The sequence below is a fragment of the Cupressus sempervirens genome, chromosome 8 (genome assembly GCF_028749045.1).
Source record: "Cupressus sempervirens isolate cs-2001-9-10 chromosome 8, ASM2874904v1, whole genome shotgun sequence".
Taxonomy (NCBI): Eukaryota; Viridiplantae; Streptophyta; class Pinopsida; order Cupressales; family Cupressaceae; genus Cupressus; species Cupressus sempervirens.
In genome coordinates, this window is record NC_143125.1 from 213807221 (window position 1) to 213832549 (window position 25329).

The window sequence follows — 25329 nt, forward strand, 5'->3', positions numbered from 1 at the left end:
ACATTAAACACTAGTGTTTGCGGTTGTTTCCCATCCTTCACTAGTCAATGCCCCTATTGTAGTTTGAAGTAGTTGCATAGTACCTTCATCTATAGATGTTGTAGTTGTCTTTCACTACCTTCCTTCACCCTTCCACTGCAAATTGTGTTCTCATGGGGTCTTTACTTTCTTTCTAGTTGCAACGTATTGTTTCGACTTGCTCCCTTCTCTATGTTTCGTTGCAAACTTCCAACTTTGGCAAGCCACATTTACTCCTAAGACTTCATTGTTACTGATTTCGATCTTTGTGCAATTGTATTCTCTGTATAGTTGCAATCAGACACTTTCTTCGCTTTGATTGCTTCTTGTATGGAGGTTTTTTGCCTCTTCTTTCGATCTCTTTATGAAATCTTGTCTTCTCCCACACTATGATAGTATCATTGTTGGTCGTGTAGGTGTCCCTTGAGCCTTGTACAAATATTCTCTTCGAATGTTGGTAGATACCGTATGAGGAGCTATATTTTCTTACCGCATAAAGGATTAAAAACTCTCATCATATGGCAATCCAATGGTTCAACAAACTGTACAGTGCAGAGTGTGTTCCCTTGAGCATGGTATAAAAATCATGAGTGCACGGTTTGCTCCTCCAAGACCGTACAGTATGCTTAGCATGTGCATACGGTATTTTTGTACGATCTTCTATTCCAGTTCATTTCCCTGGCGCAGACAACCTGCCCGTTCGGTAGGCTGGCCTTTTCATTCCACCCTTGCTATACAGTGGTCTTATTATACAGATGCTATGTGTTTCCATCAATCATACTATCTTTTTAAATTTGCAGAATGTTCACAGTATTCTTTTATGCCTTTGCCAACTTTATTTTCCTTCAACGTTCATTATGATTCCTTATTTGAGTGACACAAATGCATGTCCATTCAAAAAATGATCTTAGGACTCATCACCAAAAAGTGAATTCTTTGATTTATTTTCTAAGGTCCAATGTGGAAAGTCAGACACATTGTGGCATGAATCTTCATCATATATTGCATCCACATGTGAAATTTCTGTTTGACATTTTGTCAAACACTTTGCACTCAAACTAATAAGCTGATCTCACCAATACTCTGATTTTTCAATAAGATAGACTTGCAAACAACTATGTAATATCATTCAAATCAGCTTAATATTCAACATGGCATTTTATCATACAGTTTGCATACAGCTAACTGCTGCTTTTAGTACATTGCTGGTTACTACAATCTCAGAACTAGAATTCAGTTAATATTGCAAACAATGCACTAGTATCTTCCAATTTTATTTTCTATGCCATTGGAGTGAATTGTAATTCAAATCATTAAAACTAAGAAATGCAATTTTCAACAATGAAAGAACCTGATATACAGCACAGCCTTGAATTATGACACCAAATTGATTGCAGCTGGAAATGATAGAAGGCATCCTCTGGCAGGCTAAGACTAAGACAAAATTGCTCTTCCAAACCCACACGCGTACCATCCAAATTGCTAGATGTTACCCTTCTAGGGCTCACGCGGGTCTATAGAGCTGTGATCTTGTTCCCAGCCATTCCTTATCCCTCTGCAAATAATCTGATAAAAACTATTGATAAAACCTTTCAAATTCAACGCCATTTGTCACAATCATGGACACTGAATGAAGCCATGGCCAACAGCAAGAATTGATGGATCTTTCCTCATCTCTGATTGCAATGAACTCTGAAGAATTCACAATTCTCCAAGCATTAATCTCTGAACTCTTGTCTACAATCTTCTCTTCACCAATTTCGATAAGCATAAATGCATAAGTTATGAAAAAAATCCATTTCCTCAAGTGGAGACTTTTTATAACTCTCCATAGAAATTGACCAGCTAGCTTCAATCTTCTCTTCACCAATTTTGATAAACACAAATGCATAAGAGTTATGAAATAATCCATTTCCCTCGGGTGAAGGCTTTTTATAACTCTCCATAGAAATTGACCAGCTAGCTTCAGATTCACACTTCTCATAACTTAATACACCACTTAGTCTTTTCAATATATTTGCTTTTGGATGTCAAATCTTTTTGAAACATTTAAAAAATAATGTAATTATATTCCCTCCATAAGTAGGAAGTATTAAACTTATGGAATAACCATTTATTACACTTAAATGACACTAGCTTTAAATTAATTACTATTTAACTTATTTAATAATTATAAAATGAATAACTAGCTTATTAATTCCTCCACATGATCACAACCAATTCCAAGTGTTCACTGCCTAAACCTGGGGCTTGGGTGTCATGCCACAAATAGCAATTGGCTATAATTGACTTACTATAAATAGTAAGTCACAAAATAAAAGCTTTGTTGATGGCACCACAACTCCATGCTGCTACCAACTATTTAGGTGCCCTGCTAAGGAAAGTAACCCTTACTTTTCTTGAAATTTTTAGAATATTCCACTAATAGAAGAGATTTCCAATCAACTGTTATCCTCGATATAGGATTTATTTGAGGCTTCCTGGATAATGCATTAGCAACCACATTGTTCTTACCCTTAACATATTCGATTGCAAAATCATAAGCTTGGCTCTTACTAATCCACTTATGTTGCCTGTCATTCAAATCTTTCTAACCCAAGAAATATTTCAAATTGTTATGATCAAGTCTAACCACAAATCTACCACTAACTAAATACTGACAAAATTTAGCCAATGCATGCATTATTATTAGCATTTCCTTATCATGGATTGAATACAACCTTTCAGCATTGTTGTGTTATTTGCTTTCATAAGCTATAGGATGTTTATTTTGCATTTGACTGCTCTTATTCCTTCACTAGAAGCATCACATTCTAAGACAAAAGACTAATTGAAATCTAGGAGTCTAATAACTAAGCAAGAGCTCATTACCTCCTTGAGTTTATCAAATACCTGTCGTGCTTCCTCAGTCCACCAAAACGCTCCCTTTTTTGTAAGATTTGTCAATGGTGCTCCAAGCTATGAAAAACTTTGAAAGAATCTCCTGTAATAACTACATAAACCAAAGAAACCTCTTAAATCTGAAAGATTCTGCAGAGGTGGCCAATCGAAAATGGCTTTAATATTTTCCTGATGTACCTGCACACGTTTAGCATTGATCATGTCACCCAAATACAAAATTTATGTCATATTAAATGTTTACCATATGGGGTAAATAGATTAATGCATATAGACAATAGACAAGAACATGTAACACAACAGTACTCATTTTATTATTCGCATATATGCCAAAGAGGTTACATAGTGCTTACAATAATGATTACAACAATGATCCAAAGTCCATTCCGGATGGTGCACATATACCATTCCAAAGGGGTGACTCAACCATCACGCGTCCTTTCGGATGCTAATCTACCTGTCGGCTATTTTATAACTTTACCGACAACATCATCCCTACCAAAAAGAAAAGTCATCTCTGAACAATAATTACAAAATATCCACCCGTGTCGCTTTCTCAACTTCCAACTCCTGGGTACACTGAGCCAAGTGTCGTTGTACTACCTTCAACTGGATGATCAGCTCCTCTCGAGCTCTCTATGCATCCACCACGATAGCTTCACATTCAACACCTACTCCAAGTGCCTCGAAGCGTATCACCCCTTTCGAAAAGGCTTGCTCTGTTGTTCTCTCCACTTCTGGCACACAAACATTCCATGCTTGCAGCAGCTCCAAGTCTCATTAACCGGTCATACTTCCCATGACTGATAACTGAAGTGACTGGGGGTCTAGGGGGCAACGCCCCCAACGGTCGTACAGTGCATGTCGTGTTGTATATTGCTTTGTCGTGTGCAATGCTTTCTACTAATCTGTGACTTATTGCCACCTAGTCTCTCCTGAACTTGTCGTACAGTATCAGTTCCTGGGTATTAACTGCACTGTTTGAAATGTCGCTGAGAAGATGGCTGAGAAAAGTAAAAAATAAAAAGTGTTTTTGTTTTTTTGTTTTTTTCCATTTTTTAGGCATGCTAACCCTAATTGGGTGTGGGTACCATGTGGTCTATTTGAAAGTTTAATAAGACCAATAGACGGTGATTCCATTCTCATTATTGACATTTTGTCATTTTGTTGATTGTACTCACTTTGATATAGCTATGATACATTATTATTTCACTGTTTCATGCTATTTGGCTCATTGTCATCATGACAATCTTTGTGATATATGATATTCATAGAATCATATTTGAATAATGAATTTTTGTAAGAAATAATAATGTTGAGCAAGGAACGAGAAACAATCCAAGTAAGTTAAGTGTGAAACAATGTTACCATAAGATAAGCAACTCCAAGAGCATACACCAAGATGGTTCAACAAAGGAGACAAGGATTTATAAGGGGAAAGCAAAGAAAACCCCTTGTGAGTATTATGAATGAAGGCAAATGCCTAGAGAAGAGAGAGAGAGAGTGTTGGAGCAAAAGTAGCTCAATACAATAACATCAAGTGCTAAGAGTGTAAAAGAAAGAAGGAGGAGCATCTCTTATATAGAGATGAGAGAGGAGTTGCATTTGTAACTCCCATTTCTATGAATGCCACATTCATAATAGGTGTGTGCAAAGTGTCACAATCCTCTTAAGGAGGATAAACTAAATAAAGAAATAAACAAGAGTTGTCCTTACATGTGGAATAAAGGACAAACAATGACATGTCCTCCACATGTGTACAAGAGGACAAACTACATTTAGGGACCCTTGGAATATCCAAATTAATATATCCAAGGAAAGATTAACCTTTCTAACATCCCCCCTTAATCTTTACTTGGGGAGTTTACATCAACGGGTTTTAAACCCAAATTTTTACAATGGAACTGAAATCTCTCTTTAGAAAGTGGTTTGGTTAAAATATCAGCGACTTGATCTTCTCCTTTACAATAAAGAAAAATAATTTGCTTGTCTTCAACTTGTTCTCGAATGAAGTGATGTTGAAGTGAAATATGTTTGGTTTGTGCATGATAAACTGGATTCTTTGCCAAGGCAATAGCACTTTGATTGTCACAATGTATAGGTGTAGGTGATTGTTGAGGTAGACCCAAATCGTCAAGAAGTCTTCTAATCCACAAAGCTTCCTTAGCTGCATTGGTACAACCTTTGTATTCAGCTTCAGTTGAGCAGAGGGAAATAGAGTGTTCTTTTTTGCTTTTTCAAGAAATTGGACCTGAACCAACAAAGAAAAAATAACCACAAGTGGATTTCCCATCATTGGGATCTCCACCTAGATCGGAATCAGTATAGCCATGTAAAATAAATTCAAAATTTGCATCATAAAATAATCCCATATTAATAGTTCCTTTAATGTACCTTAAGATGCGTTTAGCAACTTTAAAATGAGTTTGTTGAGGTTTAGACATAAATCGAGAAACTAAACCAACACTATAAGCAATATCAGGTCTAGTAAGAGTTAAATAATTTAAACTTCCTACCAATTGCCTATACAAAGTTTCATCAACAAAAGGAGTATTCATATCAGTCATTAATTTAGTACCTAATTCACATGGAATTGAAACATGGTTAGAGTCATTCATCTTAAATTTTTCTAAAAGATCATAAGCATACTTGCTTTGAGAAAGAAAGATACCTTTAGGAGTTTGGAAAATTTGCATACTCAAAAAGTAATGTAAGATACCTAAATCAGTCATCTGAAATTGCTGTTTAAGTTGAAATTTGATATCAGAAATCAAAGCGTCTGAACTAGAAGTGAGTATTAGATCATCTACATAAACAATAACAATGATAATATCATCGTTAGTATGTTTAATATACAAATTAGGATCATTCTCACTTCTAGCAAAACCTTGAGAAATAAAGAAAGAATTAATTTTAGAATACCATTCTCTAGGTGATTGTTTAAGACCATAAATAGATTTGTTCAATTTGCAAACCAGATTTTCACTACGTTTCTTAACAAATCCAGGAGGTTGAGCCATATAGATTTCTTCATGTAACTCACCATTTAAGAAGGCACTTTTAACATCCATTTGATGAATGGGCCAATTCATTTTAGATGCTAAAGCAAGAACTAATTTGATAGTAGGCATTTTAGCAACAGGAGCAAAAGTTTCATTATAGTCTAATCCTTCAATTTGTGAAAAACCTCTAGCAACTAGTCTAGCCTTGAATTTACTAATTTCATTATTAGTATTCAATTTTGTTTTGTATAACCATTTACATGAAACTATATTCTTTCCATGAGGTAACTTGACCAAGTCCCAAGTTTGATTGCAATTAAAGAATCATATTCCTCTTGCATGGCTTTCTGCCAATGAGGTTGAGAGTTAGCTTGATCAAAAGACTTAGGATCGTTAGAATTCATAATAGTAGTCATCAAAGCATAATTACAATAATTAATCCTTCTATGTTTAATTCCACCAAATCTAGAAATGTAATCATCACCTTCATTGATTAAGTTTTGAGCCCATTTAGGTTTACGTTTAGTTGTAATGGAATTTTCACTAGAGGAAGAATCATTAGTAATAAAAGTATCATTATTATCTACTTGAGTATCATGGGTTGTAGGAGCAGAAATAATAGGTGGTACTTGATTTGAAGGGTTAAGAGAAAGAGTAGGGTTAAGAGAAGGAGGTTGGTCATCCACGAGCACAATTTTAGTGCTACTGAATTCTGCATCATGTGTAGTAGAGCAATCATGAACTCCATTTTCTGCAATACAAACATCTCTAGCAACTTGAACTTTGTTAGTAGTGGAATCATAAACACGATAACCCTTAGTGTTTTCATCATACCCAACAAACATATAAGGAGATGACTTAGCATCTAATTTATGCCTTTTCTGTTTAGGAGTATGAACATAAGCAATAGAACCAAATATCCGTAAATGATGTAAATTAGGTTTCCTACCAGACCAAGCCTCTTCTGGAGTGATAGCCTTGAGAGCTTTGGTAGGAGTCCAATTAAGAATATAAGTTGCACAAAACATGGCTTCAGCCCAAAATTTATAATGCAGATTCTTAGCATGCAACATGCTTCTAGCCATTTCAACAATGGTCCGATGCTTTCTTTCCGCCACACCATTTTGTTGTGGTGTATAAGGAATAGTAAGCTCGTGTTTAATTCCACATGATTTCAAATAAGAATGAAAAGCATTATTCACATATTCCTTCCCATTATCAGTTCTAAGAATTTTAAGTTTAAAACCAGATTGCCTTTCAACATATAACTGAAATTCAATAAATATATCAAGAACTTGATCCTTGCTATGCAAAAAATAGATCCAAGTTCGTCTAGAAAAATCATCAACAAAGGTAAGTGCATACCGAGAACCTTGGATGGAGTTATTCTCCATGGGGCCCAAAAGGTCACTATGGACAAGATGCAACTTATGAGTTGCTCGCCATGATTTTTCACTTGGAAAGGGCTCCCTATGCATCTTACCACTCATACAACCTGTACAGGCAATCTTGGAAGGAATAATGTGAGGCAAGCCATCAACCATATTATACTTTTGCATGGAAGTAATATAATCGGAATTTAAATGGCCAAGTCTTTCATGCCATATATTGAAATCAATAGAAGTATGTAAAGAATATCGTGAACTAGCAAATTCATGGAATTTAAACAAATTGTCATTATCCATTTTAGCATGAGCAATCACTTTTAGAGTTTGAGGATCTATGATATAACATGTATCTTTGTAGAATTCAACTTTATAATCCTGACATAACTGTGAAACAGAAAGCAGATTAGTTTTTAAGTCAGGTACATATAATACATTATGCAATTTACCATTAGGAATAGTAACATCACCTAATCCTTCAACTTTACAAGTCTGATTATTAGCTAACTGAATAGGAATGTTAGCAATATCAGGTTGTAAAGAATCAAAAATTTCTTTATGAGAAGTGACATGTTGTGATGCACCACTGTCAACAATCCATTCTAAAGGTCTACAAAGATTAAAGCTACAAGTAAAAGCATGACGAAAATTAAAACCAGTAGAGTTACTTTTTTTATGATTTGAGTTTTGATTATTGTTACTATTATTCATAGGTTTTTTATCATTTTGCTTTTTAAAACAGTTATTGACAATATGACCATCTTTGCCACAATAAGAACAATGAGGTTTGGAATTGGAATGATTCCTTTGATTATTAGTATTACGAGTATTATTAGGATGATTGGTATTATTATTATATTTGGCATGAAATTTATTGTTGGAATTATTTGAATTAGTATTATATTGTTTGTGATTATTATTATTATTATTGGAACGAAAATTATTATTTGAATTTCTAGACACAAATGCATGTTCAGTTGATTTAAGGGTACCAAACTGAATTAGCTTAGCTTCTTCCTGTCTTAATAAAGTTTGAAAAATAACATAAGTTAACTGAGAAGTTAAAGTAGGAATAGCAAGCTGTGCATGAATATTAGTTATAAACTGTTGAAACTGTCTAGGAAGACATTTTTCAAGAATAAGATGAATTAAACGAATGTCCTCTAATTGAACACCTAAGGCCATAATTTGGCTTTTAAGAGAATCAAATTTTAAGAGAAATTCATCCATACTTTTAAAATCTGCATACCTGAGATTTTCAAGTTGATCCTGCAACTGTATTTTGCGGTATTCATCTCCACTGTCATACTTGGTTTTCAAGATGGACACAAAATCATCTTGAAAACCATCTTGAAAACCAAGTATGACACAAAATCCAATGCCAAGTTCACGGCTACACAAGCAAAATATTTAGAATTTGCAACTAGAGAAAAGAACTATCTTTCAAGTCATGACTTGTATTTGAAAAAAGCCCTTGCATTTCATTGCTCATAATCATGATCAGAAGAATTTGATATTACCAGATACTGTAGTGGATTAGACTTCCCACTATCACCTTAACCTTAGCCATAGACCAATGATTATTGATGCAATCATGCAAGGAAAAGATTGTTTCATGCCATAGCATCACTCATAGACACAATTGAGCCATTTGGGGATGAAGTTATATGTGACGTATGAAAAGCGCACAATTATACTGAGAGGGGGGCTGAATCAGTATAATAACAACTTTGCCAATTTAAAACTTTTATCCAAACAATAACTTCATATACTGAAATAAACAATTATGCACATGAACACAATGACACAATGTTTTATGTGGAAACCCAATGTGGGAGAAAAATCACAGCACATAATTGTCTGTATATAAACTTGTTCTTTTACAATAATTTGTAGGCACCAACCAACTAGAGGTTACAACCTTTGCGTTTATGAGAACTGACTCAATGGAAGGACCAACCCTCACACTTTGTAGGCACCGACCTACTAGAAGCACCAACCCCCACTGCTTGTCTTTGTGAGCACCAATCCACTGCACACAAACTTCTTTCCACCTTCGCAATGTTGCTATATTTCAACTGATGATGGGCACTTTAATCGCAAAAATTATTTTCTTCAATCTATATATATATATATATATATATACACACACTTTAGACTAACATCTGAAAAATTTCTTCTTTTATATCCTCTTCTAAAGAAGCAGCAATCTTTCTTATTTTCTTTTATTATTCTGATAAAACTTCCTTTAATGCTTTTAACTCCACATACTCTTTTCTTTAACTCTACTTTATTTATACTTATATATAAATCAGATTGAGAATCTGATTTTATGCATATTAATCTTACTCCTTATCTGCCACCTCCGCACACTTCTCTCACATACTAAGTCACAAGGTTCGAATTCGAATTCGAGTTCGGCAATAATAAAATTCGGATAAAGTTCAGCATAGAAAAAAAATTGAAAAAAATTCGACATTAAATTCGCCTGATATAAATTTTATTTAAATATTATAATAATAATATATCCAAAACATAATATATCTAGTAAAATTTAAACGAATTTAATATTACAAAACATTATAGATTCGAAACAAAATAAATAATCACTATAGTTTATTTTGAGAAAAAAGATATTAAGGACAAAATCACATAAGCATCCTTCTTCTCTCAAAATCTGAACCCTTTCTTTAAAAACAAGAAGAGTATATAACAACAATACCACCCAAAAAAGCAGGAAGTTTGGGTCAAAATAATGAGTTAACTCATTATCAAGAACCTCAAAAAGCTCCAAAAATATGTTCCAAAAATCTCAAACTGAGCCTTCACCATCCATGCATAGAAAAAGCCTAAAAAAGCCTCTAGAAATGCCACAAATCACTCCATAATGCACTCTAAACTCCTCAGTCTGAACTGGGCCTCTAAAAATATCAATTGAGACTGCCCCTTCAAATTTGGCATTAAAAAATATTAGCTCCCCTTTTAACTCATTTTTGATCCTTCACTTATTATTATTTTTTAATTGCATGAATGTTATTATTAAATAATTGATTCGTAGAATATCAATTATTAAATAATAATTACAATTTTAATACTATGCAATTTTAAAAAATAAAAATAAAAGTGAAAGTCAAGAGTGAGTTTTCCCTTTATTTACTTTTAATTCTTAATCTATTATTTTAATTGCATGGATTTCATTATTAAATAATTGAATTGAAGAATATCAATTATTTAATAATAATTACATTTTTGCCAAATATGCAATTGAAAAATAATAGTTAAGAATTAAATGAGTTAAAACACCATTAGAAAATAATGTTTTAATAAAAAACTTTCCTCTCAGCAACATGCAGACTCGAAATCTTATTCAAATAAATTGATGAATTGATAAAAAAGGAAGGCAAGAGTTTTATTTGTTATTTCATGCATGAAGAAGCACAACCAAACTCGGCAAGGTCACTTTGAAACCCTAGCCGTCTAAACTCAAACCCCTGCGATTTTATTTTTTTTTGGTTGTTGGACGCCATTTTCCTGTGTTTTTGCACTTCCAGGTAGACGTCTGGTGCAATCACGACTGCTGTCATGAGATACGCATGATTTTTACAATGAGCCGACTGGTATTTGCTAATAGTTGAAGCCGAAATCTGCATTTTCACTGTGAGTCTTCTCTCATGTGCTGGGTTCTACCATTGGATTTGCCTTTGCTGTTAGGACACCTGGAGACTCGGGCTGCTATTTTCATGGATTCCTTTTCTCTGCTAGGTTTTAGACGCCATGAGACTCATTACTGGTGTTTGAAATCAAGAAAATGTGGCCCTTGCTTTATGGGTATCTACTGTAAGTGAATTTTTCTCTCCTCCTTTCCTTGTGAACTTTCTTTATCTCCTAGGTATGAAAAAGTAACATGCCGACTAGTTATTTTTTGCATTATTTGAAGAACACATTTTCCATTTTGTGGGTTTGAATGATATCTCTATGAGCCTGCTGTGGTAATTTTTCTCCATACGGGTTTTATTCTGGAAGAATGTTTGTAATACCACCTCAGATATGTGATTTTCTATGAGGGTTTCTGCTTGTTTTGAACTCACTTACCATTTTCTCAACATTTTGTCCTTGCTAGAAGTTATTATGCATATGGATACCATATTTACCTCAGATCTGTGCCATATTTTTTGTGAGGATTTCTGCTTGTTTTGAACTCACCATTTTCTCAATGTTTTGTCCTTGCTGGAAGTTATTATGCATATGGATGCCATATTTACCTCAGATCTGTGCCATATTTTTTGTGAGGATTTATGTTGCAAGTTGTAATATCTGTTTTTATTTGTCTTGGCTCCATGCTGGGTTGCTGTTTGAACTCATACATAACAAATTTCTATATTATTGGTTCTTGCTATGAGTGAATTTGGATGCCATGAAATATTTCACTGCAGATTCTGGGCATTATTCATTGCATCAATGGCATATTGTTGTAGCATACTTCTCCTTTTTTTATATCAAATGGCATCCTTTTTAATTTCAGACCTATGATTTTATAGTTCTAAATATGCACACTTTTCGATATTAAGCAAGATATTGTTGACCCTACTGTATCATATCACAATTACATAGATATATATGCTCTTGAATTATGTTTGGATTCTTTTCAATCTCACTTCTGCTAGCTGCTTGCTGAGATAGTAACACACCTGATACTCATGAATATATTTCTCTAAAATCTGCGTACTGATACTGTTTGGAGTAGCTTTGAAATGATCTCACACATTTCTTCCCTTTTTGCACTTATCCACCTTGTAATTGTTATATTGATCTGAAATGACACTTTTATTATGATGACTGAAGTGAGAAAACAAAACGCTGATAACACCTTCATAAGTACCATTTCTGCATCCTCATATTGCTTCTTGATATTGCATCATTCTGCTTATATACTGTGCTTTCCTTCACTTCTGAATGTATTGCTTGCTCGTTGTCTTCATTTGAGAATTATGTTTAGATTGCTCACTCTGCTCTCCTTTAGCTGTTCATGCAATTCTTGATGTGCTTTTATTGCTTTTACACCTGTTAAAGCAAAAGGTTTCAAAAATTAAAAATAGTTTGTCCCTTTAATACTTTATTTGCTATTATTTGTATGCATACCAATCCCACCCACTACACCTATCCTGTTTTCACCAGTTTTTATAAGGAAAGGTTTTCAAAACAAAATGAATTGTCCCTTTAATACTTTTATTCTTCGTCATTGATTTCTCTATCTGCTGATGTATGTCTGTATTTTACTGAGATGAATAGCATGTAGGATGATGAATGCGAGATGAAGTGAGCTATCAGCATTGCTTAGATCCATTGGATCTAACCTATTCTCCTTTGTAAATGCAGGGATTGGAAGCACAGAAAGGGCGAGATCCGGAACAGCAAGAAGGTGGATGTGGATGGATGCCACTTCACCAATCATTACAGGCAATAACTGGTGCCCATGACCTTTTTCTCCTTTTACACTTCTTTCACGTTACTGATTTCAGTAGTGTATAGGTGTATATCAGCACGTAGGGACTACTCTCACAGTCAAATGTGTGGGAGAAAATTACTTTCAGCATTTAATTTCTATCATGATTTGTTCCATCATACAAACATTGTATATTATTTCAGTATGAATAAAATACCTTTCCTTTAATGCATTTCTGAGAATTACTTGAAAGTAATAAGCATGTATGTTTTCCTCCATTTGAACATGTGTGAAAATTGAGCAACAATGTTAAGACACGATAATTTTGGTGACTTATCTTGATCACTTCTTGACTCTATATCTGCAATCGTTTCTTTCAACAACTCTGATATTTTATTCTTTCAAACCTGGTGAGATGCCTTCGTATACAACCTTTTGGCACTGTATACCCATGTTGACTTGGAAACCCATGCTTGATGACTTCTAAACATTGTCATCTGACTTCTGCAAATGGGTCTTACTACCTCCATGCTGCCATATACAAATTCTTAATTACATGCATTATTTTTCTCTTACATGCTCCAATACGTAGTCGTTGGGTTTGCTATTGGAATGATATGTTTGGCTTCTCTATTTCATTATTATCACTGCAACCATGAAGTATCTCATTCTCTGCATATTTGGTGTTTATGTTTGGATGACATCGTCTCTTGTGGTTGACTTTGGCTTCAATCAAACTCTGTCAACATCAAGTCATCTCAGTTTGCAATTCCTTCTCTTTATATCCAGACTTGCATGTTTTTCTCAATATTTGATGTCTTCAAATATCAACCACTTGACATCAATTAGAATTTCTCATCAACATAGCCCCAAGGATTTTTCTGATTTTCTACATCCCTGCTGTAGGACATAATAGCCCAGCCACAATAACCCAAGGACAAAATAACCTAGGGTCCTAGTAATCCAAGCCAAAATAACTCATGGTCAGAACAACCGATGGACATAATATCTCCATAAAGATACAAAGGAAAATAAAATTTATAAATTGCATATATATTTCTAAAACCTTTATTATTCAAATTGTCAATTGAAATGTCAAATTATGAGCAATTCCCCTTACATAATTTAAAATATTGTAGTTTTTATAGCCAACAACCAATCATTTTAGTCTTTCTTTGAGTTGACGATATTTTTTTCCTGCTTGGTTACCCATTTATATACTTCTCTATTTTATTGTATTGGAAACCATGTTCTTTTTTTAATGCTTTAATGAATTTCCAAACTAAGTTGTGCGATGCTTGAAGCAATTCACTAAATCCTTTATGCCATCAATCTGTAGTACTATTGGTTTTTGAAAGATATCTTGAATAGATGAATAGAAATTTCATATTGTGATTGGAAACTTGGGTGATCATCTATTGTCTCCTGCTTAGCTGCAATGTTTCCAGAACAAAATTTTAATAATTTTTAAATATAGGATTAATTAATTAAAATAATAGAAATATAATTATATTGATTAAATAGAATAAATAATAATATTAAAATAAGATAGTTAAATAATATACTTATAAACATAGTTACACCACCTTGAGGGACAGGGGCGGAAGCAGAACGGGGGGACAAGTTTCTGAGACAAGGGGACAGAAGGGCCTTAATTTGAGGACGGTGGGGGGACGGTGGTGGGGGACATAAGGGGGTGTGTTTATATATACATATGGTACTTAAGAAAACATGTATTACAAATATAAGATATAAAGATGTAAAAGAGTAAATACTTGAACATTGGATGGAATTGGAACATCGAACATTGGAATATAAATAGTTGAATCAGCAAATAGTCAACGCTGGGACATCCCGCATCCTTGGCGGAGGTGGCGGAATTTGGTGGCACCACTAGGGACAGGGGGACGGAGTCCCCAAGTCCCCGATGCATCCAAGTCTCCGGTGCGTCCAAGTCTCCGAAACGTGGGGTGAAAGGGGGGGGGGGACGCATTCCCGTGTTACTATGCTTATAAATGATAAAATTTCATTAATCAATAATAGTCAATAAATAATAATAAATATCAAATAAATAAATAATTATTATAATATCAAATACTCAAATAATAAATTAAATAATTAATTATTACTTCATTATAGTCGAGTAGAGAAAACCATCCTTGGAAGAATAGATTATTATTAAAGGCTATAGATAACAAGGTGGATGAGAATCATCAGTATGCCATGTACGTAATAAGGTATTAACATTGAAGCATACCAATCCAAGTATTGTTCAATTATAAGAGTTAAACAATGAGGAAACCCCCTATGAATACCTCTTGATAGATAAGAAAGTAGTTATAAAATAGTATGCACTCATAATATCGGCCTGGTATATAATGAATCACCATTGACCGGGCATAAAGTTAAGGCACGTAGATAGCCACCAAGACAATCTGACATTAGACCATGAGCTGGGTAAATTAATGAAATGATGGGAAGATAGTTGAATACTCAGTGGTCTTTGCCGAGATATTAAACACAAGGACTAAATAATCCAAATAAGTAACGATTAGTCAACAACAATTAATGACGTTAGTTTTAGATAACAAAAAATATTAGTTTATCAATTGGACTGTTTAACCAACATTGCAAAGCACTCAAACAGTGACAACACATCTCATATAAAGACACCTCAATACCCGAAAAAGGATTGCATATAAGTATATGATATTATTAGTTGGAGAATCAGGAAAAGAAAAAAAGATATCATTGAGAGGAATTACAAAAAGCATTGAAACCAAAACTGGCAAAGAGATCATATATCCGTATAAAGAGATCACAGTTCATATAAAGGAGAGTGTAAGCAGCCTGCATAAAAATAAAATACTAGTCTGTGCAGTCTAAAGATAGTGAAAGATAACAGCGTCCACTGGAAGATATCAGTATAGGAAATAGAGGAAGGATAATGATGGTTAAAGACGGTTATACATATTGCGCAGGCATCACGTATACATATTGTGCAGGCATCACTTATAAGAAGATACAACTCATAAGGATTCAATTCTATTAGAGGAAAAGCTTCCAACGGAGAAACATAGACCATAACGGTCAGCAGGCAAGACATATAAGGTTAACGCAACTTACAGTCAGCATAGACAGATTTAACATCACTATTTTGTGGCTCACTTTTGTTAATTCTAAGGTGTCATTGAAGACATTATTGCCAGGACACTATCTCTGTTGTAGTTTTTAAACCAACAATCCATTGAAGTTTAAAGGAGAAATTAAAAATATGCTCGGTACTGAATTACAAAAGAGAGAAAGATATATAAACAAAAGAATTCACAACATGCATTTAATAGTGTTCACAAATTAAACAACTAACAAATGAAAAAACAGAGCATATTAAAAGAGTTAAGACTATTTAAACACATCCATAAAAGATATATAATATCATATATATGCTGGTTTTTCATTAAAAGAGTGAAAGATAGGAGGATGGCATGAAAAAACAATTGTATACACACACGACTTTCTTATCAGCCATAACTCTTCATTCAAGAGGTCATTCAACATATCAGAGAGCTTAGAACCAGATCCCTAATAAACTTCAGATAGAATATATATTATTCATTGAAATAGAAGTATAAGTGCATGGTCCCAACAATTTAAGAATTTACATAAAGAGGCGGGAGAGTAATTGCAATTGGATAGTCAAAACACATTGTCCAAATTGGGGACATTACATTAGATGGCCAATCCATGTGTCTTCAAAACAATCAGTAATGGGTTGAAGAGTCTCCTCATGTTTTATATAAGGAGATTGAAGAAGTGTTTCAAATGTATCAATTATGTCTATCTGATATACAAAAGCTAATGCAACAACTTTCTTGATCCTAAATAAGAATACTTCATCAACATTGTAATGTGTTTGTAGACCACCTTCTTGAACTTTTCTCCACAAGAGTTGAGAGAAATGGAGAAAACATCCTTGAATAGTAACATTTGGAAGAAAATTAGAAATGGCTCCCATGAAACAAGATTCATAATTTCTAAGTAAACTTTTGCGGTTTAGGTTAGGTTGAAGCTATTTTAATTCTACAATTCCTTGTGTAGAAGAGGTTCTTGTTTTGGCGGCCTCAATGCCTCTTCATAATGCATTTTCACTTATATTTTTTCATAATAACCTCTTAATTATCTTATACCATAAAATTGTCTTTTATCATTACAATTATTTACCTTGATTCCTTTTTCATGATCTAAATACTAATGTTTTAATTTTTTTATGCCATTTCTAGTTTGCTAGCTTGATCTAAAAAAGACAAAAAAAGTACTTCGGGATGTTTCAGTTTGGGATCAGCTATGATATCTTGGATATGCAGAAAGTAGTCTTCAGTAGCCCAGAGCTCCACAAAAGCCGAATACATTGCAGTAGCAATGGCCTCTCGAGAAGCAATCTGGCTAAGGAAGTTACTTGTAGGGTTATTTGGGCAAGCCATGAATCCTACAATTATTCACTGTGATAATCAGAGCTCCATCAAGCTTTCAGTGAATCCAGTTTTCCATGACAAGTCCAAGCATATTGAAATTCCTTACCATTATATAAGAGATACGGTAGATAGGAATTCTGTAATATTAGAATACATTTGCAATGCAGATCAGATAACAGACATACTCACCAAACTTCTATCTAGAGTAAAGATAGAACACTTCAAGAGGAGACTTGGTATGGTTGAGTTGTAATCTATTTGTACTCTTTTAATTATTAATAAAATAATTTTATTTTGTCAGGCTATTGATTGTTATAGGCTCCACCATTTGTATTCATTATTTAAAGAGGTGACGATCTCTGAAATAATGAACACTTGTATAAAAGGCATTATGAGAGATGAAGATCTCTTAGATAATGTACTAAATAGTAGATTTTTACTGTAAGATCTAGATCAGTTTTAGATCGTATTGTGATGTTGGCATTGCTATGTTCATGAGTCACAAATTGGATAAAGGAAGAATCTTAGTATTCTCCGAGTTTATCCCGTATTCTGGTAGATCTTAAACTCAGGATCTTGTTGTGATATAGAAATAACAAATTCTATGAATCACAACTTGGATAAATGAAGAGATTAAATTACTCTTCCGATTTATCCTGTATATTATCACTAGTAGCAGTGATTTGTCATATCACAGGTTTAGTAATATGACATTGTATCATGTGTTCTATGATAACACATACTAAGAAGATTCAAAAAGATATAGAGTATTAATTATTGCTTATTCATCTATATTGATGTTGCTAGATATAATATCTCTCTGTATGATTATCAGGTTAAGAGGGAGTGTTAAGTATTTAACCTGATAATATACAGGTCTAAAAGTGCAAAACGCACTAGACCTTCTTACCTTAAATATCATTGGTGTTTCTTCGAATAATATAACCTTGTAGAGAGCTGGCGACTTCTTAGAAACTGTTTGGTAATGGTTAATTAATCTAACCCACTTTGTTAGTTAGCAAAAGTTATAACCTTCCTTACTAATCGCTGATTTCTAGATAGGATTATATTTGTAAACTTAGGAAGGGACGTGTCCCTTTGAGGGACATACTCTTTAGCATCGATATTTAAGGAGGTTATTCATGTAGTTTTGAGGACACACAGTTATAATTCAGTCTGCTCCTCTAAACATTAATATCCAGCAATTACATTGCAGAGATACTCCCATTTGATCAAAAGTTGATTTCTCCTCCTTGCATCGGCTTTTGAGAAATTCAATGTTCAACACACATTACACAATTCAAGCAATATCATCCTACTGATCTGTTGCAGAAGTATATAATTTCCTGATCAGAGATATAGGTGTCAACTTCTTCAGTATTCAGATTATTAGAAGACCATTCTCAGCAATCAAGGACTGAAATAGAAGTCTGATTCAAAGCTTACAGAATTTACAGAATCTTTACATAAAACTCAAAGTTGGGCCCCAAGAGAACTTTGCAAGTGGATACAGACTTTCAAACTGGCCTGACTCCCTGACAACACATTGAGTTAGGCGACATCGTCCCTTTCAAATTCCATGTCAAGTTTCCAGAATATTTTAAAGGTAATTCACAACTCTCTCGTCCTTTTGATTCTCCAGCTTTATTGTTGGATGGAATGTAAGTTTCTAATGAGTCATCGAGTCTGACAAGTTTCTTTAAACTTCTGAAATCTTATAATCACCCTACCAGAGACGGGAAGATATTTGTGTGTTCAACTCCATCACATTTGTAACCTAGATCTAATACCATGTTGATTTCTTGAGGACCATTGCAAATGTAAGAGTACTGTCATTATGTTTGGTAAGTACATTCCAAATGGCAGCTTCCTCTTGTATTTGTATGAGGAATAGACCAAGGGAATAGACATGTCCCTTCATGGGACATCTCTATTCATTAATATAATTAATATAATGACAAACTTAATTAAAGTTATATATATAGTAAGATAGGTAGATAGATATGAATCATTGTAATTATATTAATTTCTCTTTGATCTCACAGGTTTATCCTTTTAAATCTACCAAAACATCAACACCCTTCAATATTGTTTGATCACGATATTGGCAAGATATGTTGAGAAGAGTATATGAAGCTCCATAAGAGTACGTGGGCCCAAGTTATGAGGCAGCAAGAATTTTTTTACTACAAAAGGATGTAAAAAAGGAGAATTCATTGGCTCCCATTAGAAATTCATACAAACAAATGAAGGTTTCCATTATTTTCAAAGGATGAAAGGATGTGAGAATTTGGCCGTTAATCAATGTAATTGAAGTGCCCCTAACAAGGAAATATTTTTCAAATACATGGATTATATGAAGAGCAAATTAAGGATGCATAATTTATTGTTGTCATCCATAAGCTATGGATTTGTAAAATAGGTTCTCAAAAATGTTGTTCAAGTTATAACGGGCAATGCAAAGAGTTGTAGAGTGGCTGCTATGTTGGTTGAGACATGGATTTCACGTATATTCTAGGCGCCTTGTGGTATCTGCTTGCTTAACCTCACAGTAAAAAAATTGGGCACAAAAATGAATTCAATCAAAACATTCTATGTCCAAGTTGATGAGATCCAAATGTTCACAAGTCACCACATTCTGCAAGCCATTTTCAAATTATTCTAATTGTTAATGTAATTGGAGTTTTTGAAGAAAAATTACAATTTTTAAAATTTTACATTTTACTTTAGTAATTAATAAATTACCTTTTCAATTTGAGTGTGATTTCATTTTTGCTGTTTATTATTTATTTTTATAATATGTTGTTGAGACCTGATTCACATTCTCCATAATCATCTTGAGATGACTTACGAAGGTGCAAAAGCCACTTCTTAATTGCTAAGGTTGTAGCTTCTGTTTCATCTTCCTATGGAGTATTCTGTGGTTTTATTGTGATATGTTAGATTTCAATCACAACTAACATTGGGTGATATCTTTGGATGTATGTATGGCAGTCTTCGGTAAATAATTCAAAAGTAATAATGGTTTCCTCTGCAACAAGTATAGTTTAGTTTTGTCTAAGTATCTCACTTTATGGGTTGTTTATCATTTTCCAGTTTGATGAGGATATCTTGATAATTAACATGTATCAGATTTAATGAGTGAACAATGGTGATCTGTTATTAATGTTTCTAACCACTAATAAACATATGAGATGGCTGTTCTGTAATTTTTTCAGTGATTTTCAGTTATAACAAAGCTTTTTACATGGTCGGCATGGCAAATTTATATTGTGACTCATGTACAAAAGACTAGTACTGAAGGACTATCACCCAACTCCATCCTTTCAGTGCCAATAGAGTTGGATTGTATATTTTTTGGATCTATATATGGCCTCGGCCTCTTACTTATCAAATATATATATAATTGAACTTATGAACATAATATAATTGATATAATATATATTATCAATATATGTTATTATTAATATAATTATCTAATCAATATAATATAATTATTATGAAAAAACGTGACTCTTGGAATGAAAAAATATATATATGTAGAATAAAAGAACTTTGAGAATTCATCGTTTCCCCATATACAGAAATATATGAAAGGACTGGTTTACACAAAAATTTGAATTAATATATTACTGTCTTGGCACGGAACATTACACTATTCCTGATACGAGAATGTAGATTATGATGCAAGTTGAATGTACTACAACACTATGCTTCAGTGTGCCACAGATATCTGTTTGATTCCAATTACATGCTGTTGTTATTTGCACCTTCCACACCGATATACATTGTTGGGAAACATGTCGCTGTTTCAGTACTATCTCTGATTGTAATTTGCTCTTATAATAATGATGAGTCTCTGATTTATGCTCCAACTTCAGTGGTGTCTCTGCAAATCTTTTTGGTTTTTCAGTATTTAGGACATTTCATTATATGGGTTAAACACAATGTTTGACAGGAAGAACCTTTCAGAAACAATCAAACAAGGTCTCTAGCTTACCCCACTAAAACTAAAATAACAAGACAGAAAATGCCAATTTTCAAAAAAGTTCAGGAGGAATGATAAGATGCAACTCTTGCAATGACAAGAGTCAAGACATAGACTCAAACCCATTTGACAAATCTCAGGTGCTTGCATGTCCATGTAGAATTGTGACGGATGTTATTCATATGTTAATGGGTTGCCAAGCCCACTCCCCAAACTATTACTACCAAGTCACAATATTGTGGCTGCTGTTATTCATATGTTACAAGTGTGATTAATGTCTTACCAAGCCCCTTCCCCAAGATATTTGCAGCACTATCTAGCAGCCGGGGGTTTCTGCGAGGAAAAGTTGCAGCTGCAAGACTTGTGATAGAAAGGGGGTTTACTGGCTATGGTATTATATATGCATAATTATGAATGTATGTACATGATTTTGTACTTGTCTTAATATCATGCTACTCATTGCAATCGTCTTTATGACATTTTTTATATTTGTGTTGCAATCTTGCTACTCATTGCAATCGTCTTTATGACATTTTTAATATTTGCGTTGCAATCTTGCTATTTTCAAGCATTTGATATTATAATTTTTAGTTCTTATGCTGTTATACATCATTTCATAAGTAACATTTCAAGTACTACATGTATAGTATATTACAGCACTCCCACCACCACCACCCACACCCTGCCATCCCCAAATTGAAGCCCCCATTTCCCCTCCCAGAAAACCGTCCCAATATCTCAACATCCCCTAGTGCCCATAATACACTGTCAAAAAGCAATTATAATTTTAAAAATTATATTAAACATCTCTTCCAAGTGTCAACAGCGCCGTAGTAAGCTCACTCTTTAAACTCTAACTGCCCAACATAATATAATGCTTCAAAAAGCAACTCCAATTCAAAAAGTTCAAATTCGGTTCCTAATGAGAATGGCTTTTTACCAAGCCTGCTCTTCAAAGTCTAACTGCTCACCTCGATGGAATACTCCAAAAAAGTAATTCCATTTAATAAAGTCAAAATTCAGTTGCTCCGTGATGAAAAAACTTATCTGTGGGATAAATTCAGGGATATCTTAAGATTTAAGTTGCACAGTTGAGGACCAGTTGTAGGTCTGAAACTAGTAAATGGATGGTTCTCTATGGAGATTGGTAAATGGGCAGTTATCAAGGAAAAGGATGGTTGAAATTGAATGATGTCTCGTCATTAACAGTTCTGTGTGTATATATATCTGTGAAAATATATTTGTATTCAGTATGAAACCGATTTGAAGGTGCGTAATTTATATGAGGTATTTGAGAAGGCAAAGCTTCAAAAAGAATAGTAGGAGAATCAATATTGAAGGAAAATTGAAAATATAAAGAATGAAACTCATGAACTCTTAGACAGCTTATCTTGTATGATAATTAATCTTTTTCAATTAAATTCAATGTAAATGGCTTCTTTCCAAGAATTCGCCATACGGAAAGCAGTGCCAATATAAATAACTAAAAACCTCAAAAAGACGTGCAGTTATTTCTACAAATAAATTTAAATATGTACATTTACCTGAACAAGAAATTGTCTTCTTTGCCATTCCAGCCACGAAACGAATGCCCAATAATCTAAAGGCCATTGCCGTATTATATATATTTATGTATCCTGAAAATTAACTAAATAAATATTTTGTGCATTGATGGTCCTTGCTTCTGGGATGATCTTCCTCTAGACTGAGCCGCCATCACACACATGTCCTCAGCTAGTCAAATGCTAAAATGTCGAACAAAGTAAGCCTGCATTTGGGGTCTTCGAATGGAGAAATATCTGGGCTGTAGGGTTTATCGAAGGCACGTGAACATTTGAACGTCTATAAAAGTTGTTGACATAGGTAAGAAAACACAAAGTGGACAAGGTGTATTTAGTTTTGGTCTCAAAGGACGAATCAATGAATGAATTTTTAATAGCGTTCACGAGGCCAGGCAGTCTATGGATCATTGCATGATGAAAGCTTGATCTCTGAAAACGATTATTTTTTAAAAATTTATTTATAAGATTATGTGTAAGATATAAATTATATTATATTTATAAATTGACTTTCAAATGTAGATCTAATATTGTCTATGTGTCTTTTATTATTATTATTAATTTAGTAGAATTATTGATCTCTACTTTCTTATAAAGACACAAGATTTGTAAATTTTATTTTATTTTGATTAGTAAATGGTCGAAGTTTTTGATTAAATATAAATAAAATGATACAGTTTAGATTTCTCCGTTCAAACAGGCACTGGTAGGAAAGAACGGAGAAGAAAACCTCCAGTCTCGTCCGGTACCTGTTGGAAATATTCAAGACTATACCAGGTTACTGAGAGGGGAGGGGTGAATCAGTAATCATAAAATTTTATTCTATTCAGATCTTAGTTGCAAGAATCTAGTAATCATTTACTTCATGAAATCAAATCTAACTACATGTATCAGAAACTGAAAATAAAACATTCATGACACATGAACACAATAATTTGGTGACCCAGAAACCTTCCAAATAGAAAGTAAAACTGGGGTGGGGATGATACCCACAAAACTTCAGTACTGCAGCATAAAGTTGGCCTGTTAAGGCTTACAATGATCACGTCTGATGATCTACCCTATTATGAGCAATTAGGACCACTAGATCCACCTTGTTAGAGGTTTTTCAAATATACAATGAAGTATGCACTCGATAAAGAGATTTAAAAAAAAGACTGTTAAGTCTACCATGTTAAAGGATTTGAAGTTGATTCACTTGTTAGAATGAAACAGTAGATCTCTGACTTACAGCTGAATTGTTGATTGAGATCTTGAAGTACTGATCACTTCTATGTGATAGATATAACTTTGTTGCTCCTGATATGACCTTGCAATACACTTTATTCTGTTGTTGATTTACATTTGCATACTTTTCATTCTTTTCACATTAGAATCATTACTCTTGGGTATGATACAATACATTACATATATACCAACCCAATTCACATAATAACAAGGTTGGCCAATACACAAGTTAACGACAATATTACAAAGTCAGTTCAAATGAAGACACTCGAGTTCTGAAGACAGACTTGGTGAAGTTCTGATACACGGTGTCCACTATCTTTACACGGCATCGTCATGCATTCAATAGAAGTGGAGACTCGGTCCATACTAATCATCTCAGAGGTAGTCTCGAACTCGGTCTGCATTGGTGACTCGATAGATACTGTGCAACTTGGTAGAAACTGAGTTACTCGTTTACCATCACTTCACTCGATAAACACTAATCATCTCATTACACAGTCAATACTAACTTCGTTTCACATAAACTAATTTGCTTGGTGGAAACTACGAAGCTTGGTAACCACCGAACTGTTCGGTAAGAACTGTTGAACTTCACAATGCCTGAATTTACTCGGTAACCACTAGAATGCATTGTAGAAATTGCAAAGCTCGGTGGCTACTAAAATTACATGGCAAACACTATTGATTATTCAATGAGCTCGATAACCATACAGAAATCGAATAACTGTTGTCATTAATAACAAACTTGACTTGATGTCAACAATATCCCCCTTTGGCATTAGTGATAAAAACACTTATTAGCCAAAACTTATGTACAATGATACTGGCTCGGTACTGGAATACTAATTTTGAGATTTTTCAAAATTTGTCTTTGTAAGTATATACATTCTTTTCCTTTGCTAATGCAAGATTCTCCCCCATACAGTATACATATTATATATACATGTTGTTTCATATATACTCTATTTCTCCTATATACTTTGTTGCTCCCCCTTTTTGACAATAATGCCAAAGGTTTATTCAAAACTTATTTACACAGAGACACCAATATAGGAAAGAAAATCAGAATGTACCTTAAGTATTAGTGCCAAAGTCTTATCCCAATTTTCCTACAAAACTTTGCACATATGAAGAGCAATTTAGACTTCTACAGAGAGTTGTATCATGTGGCCTGCAACTGAGAAGTTGGTGTCATGGATCAATGTTTTTGAGTGAACAATGTGCTTCTGCATTGTATCCATGGTGGGAAGGATCATACTCTGAATATTTATCAATGTAGACCGGATCCTTGCTTCATCTTTCAACAATTTTACCAGTGTTTCTGAGAAGAATCT

At 33.8% G+C, this 25329-nt stretch overlaps 1 protein-coding gene across 2 annotated transcripts in view; it reads right to left on the reverse strand.

The window, feature by feature from the left end:
• Window positions 1-23207, reverse strand: part of LOC149542262 (Tetratricopeptide repeat (TPR)-like superfamily protein) — a 361357-nt gene extending 338150 nt beyond the window's left edge. Inside the window, exons 1-2 of one of the 2 annotated variants that reach the window (XM_089797252.1) lie at window positions 22751-23207; window positions 5636-5722 (exon numbers count right to left, since the gene is read on the reverse strand). In XM_089797252.1, coding sequence (XP_089653378.1) covers window positions 5636-5722; window positions 22751-22817 — 154 coding nt within the window. In that variant the 5' untranslated portion in view covers window positions 22818-23207. The remainder of the gene's footprint in view (window positions 1-5635; window positions 5723-22750) is intronic. The other variant, XM_089797253.1, reaches the window with a different exon arrangement.
• Between the last annotated feature and the right edge of the window lie 2122 nt (window positions 23208-25329).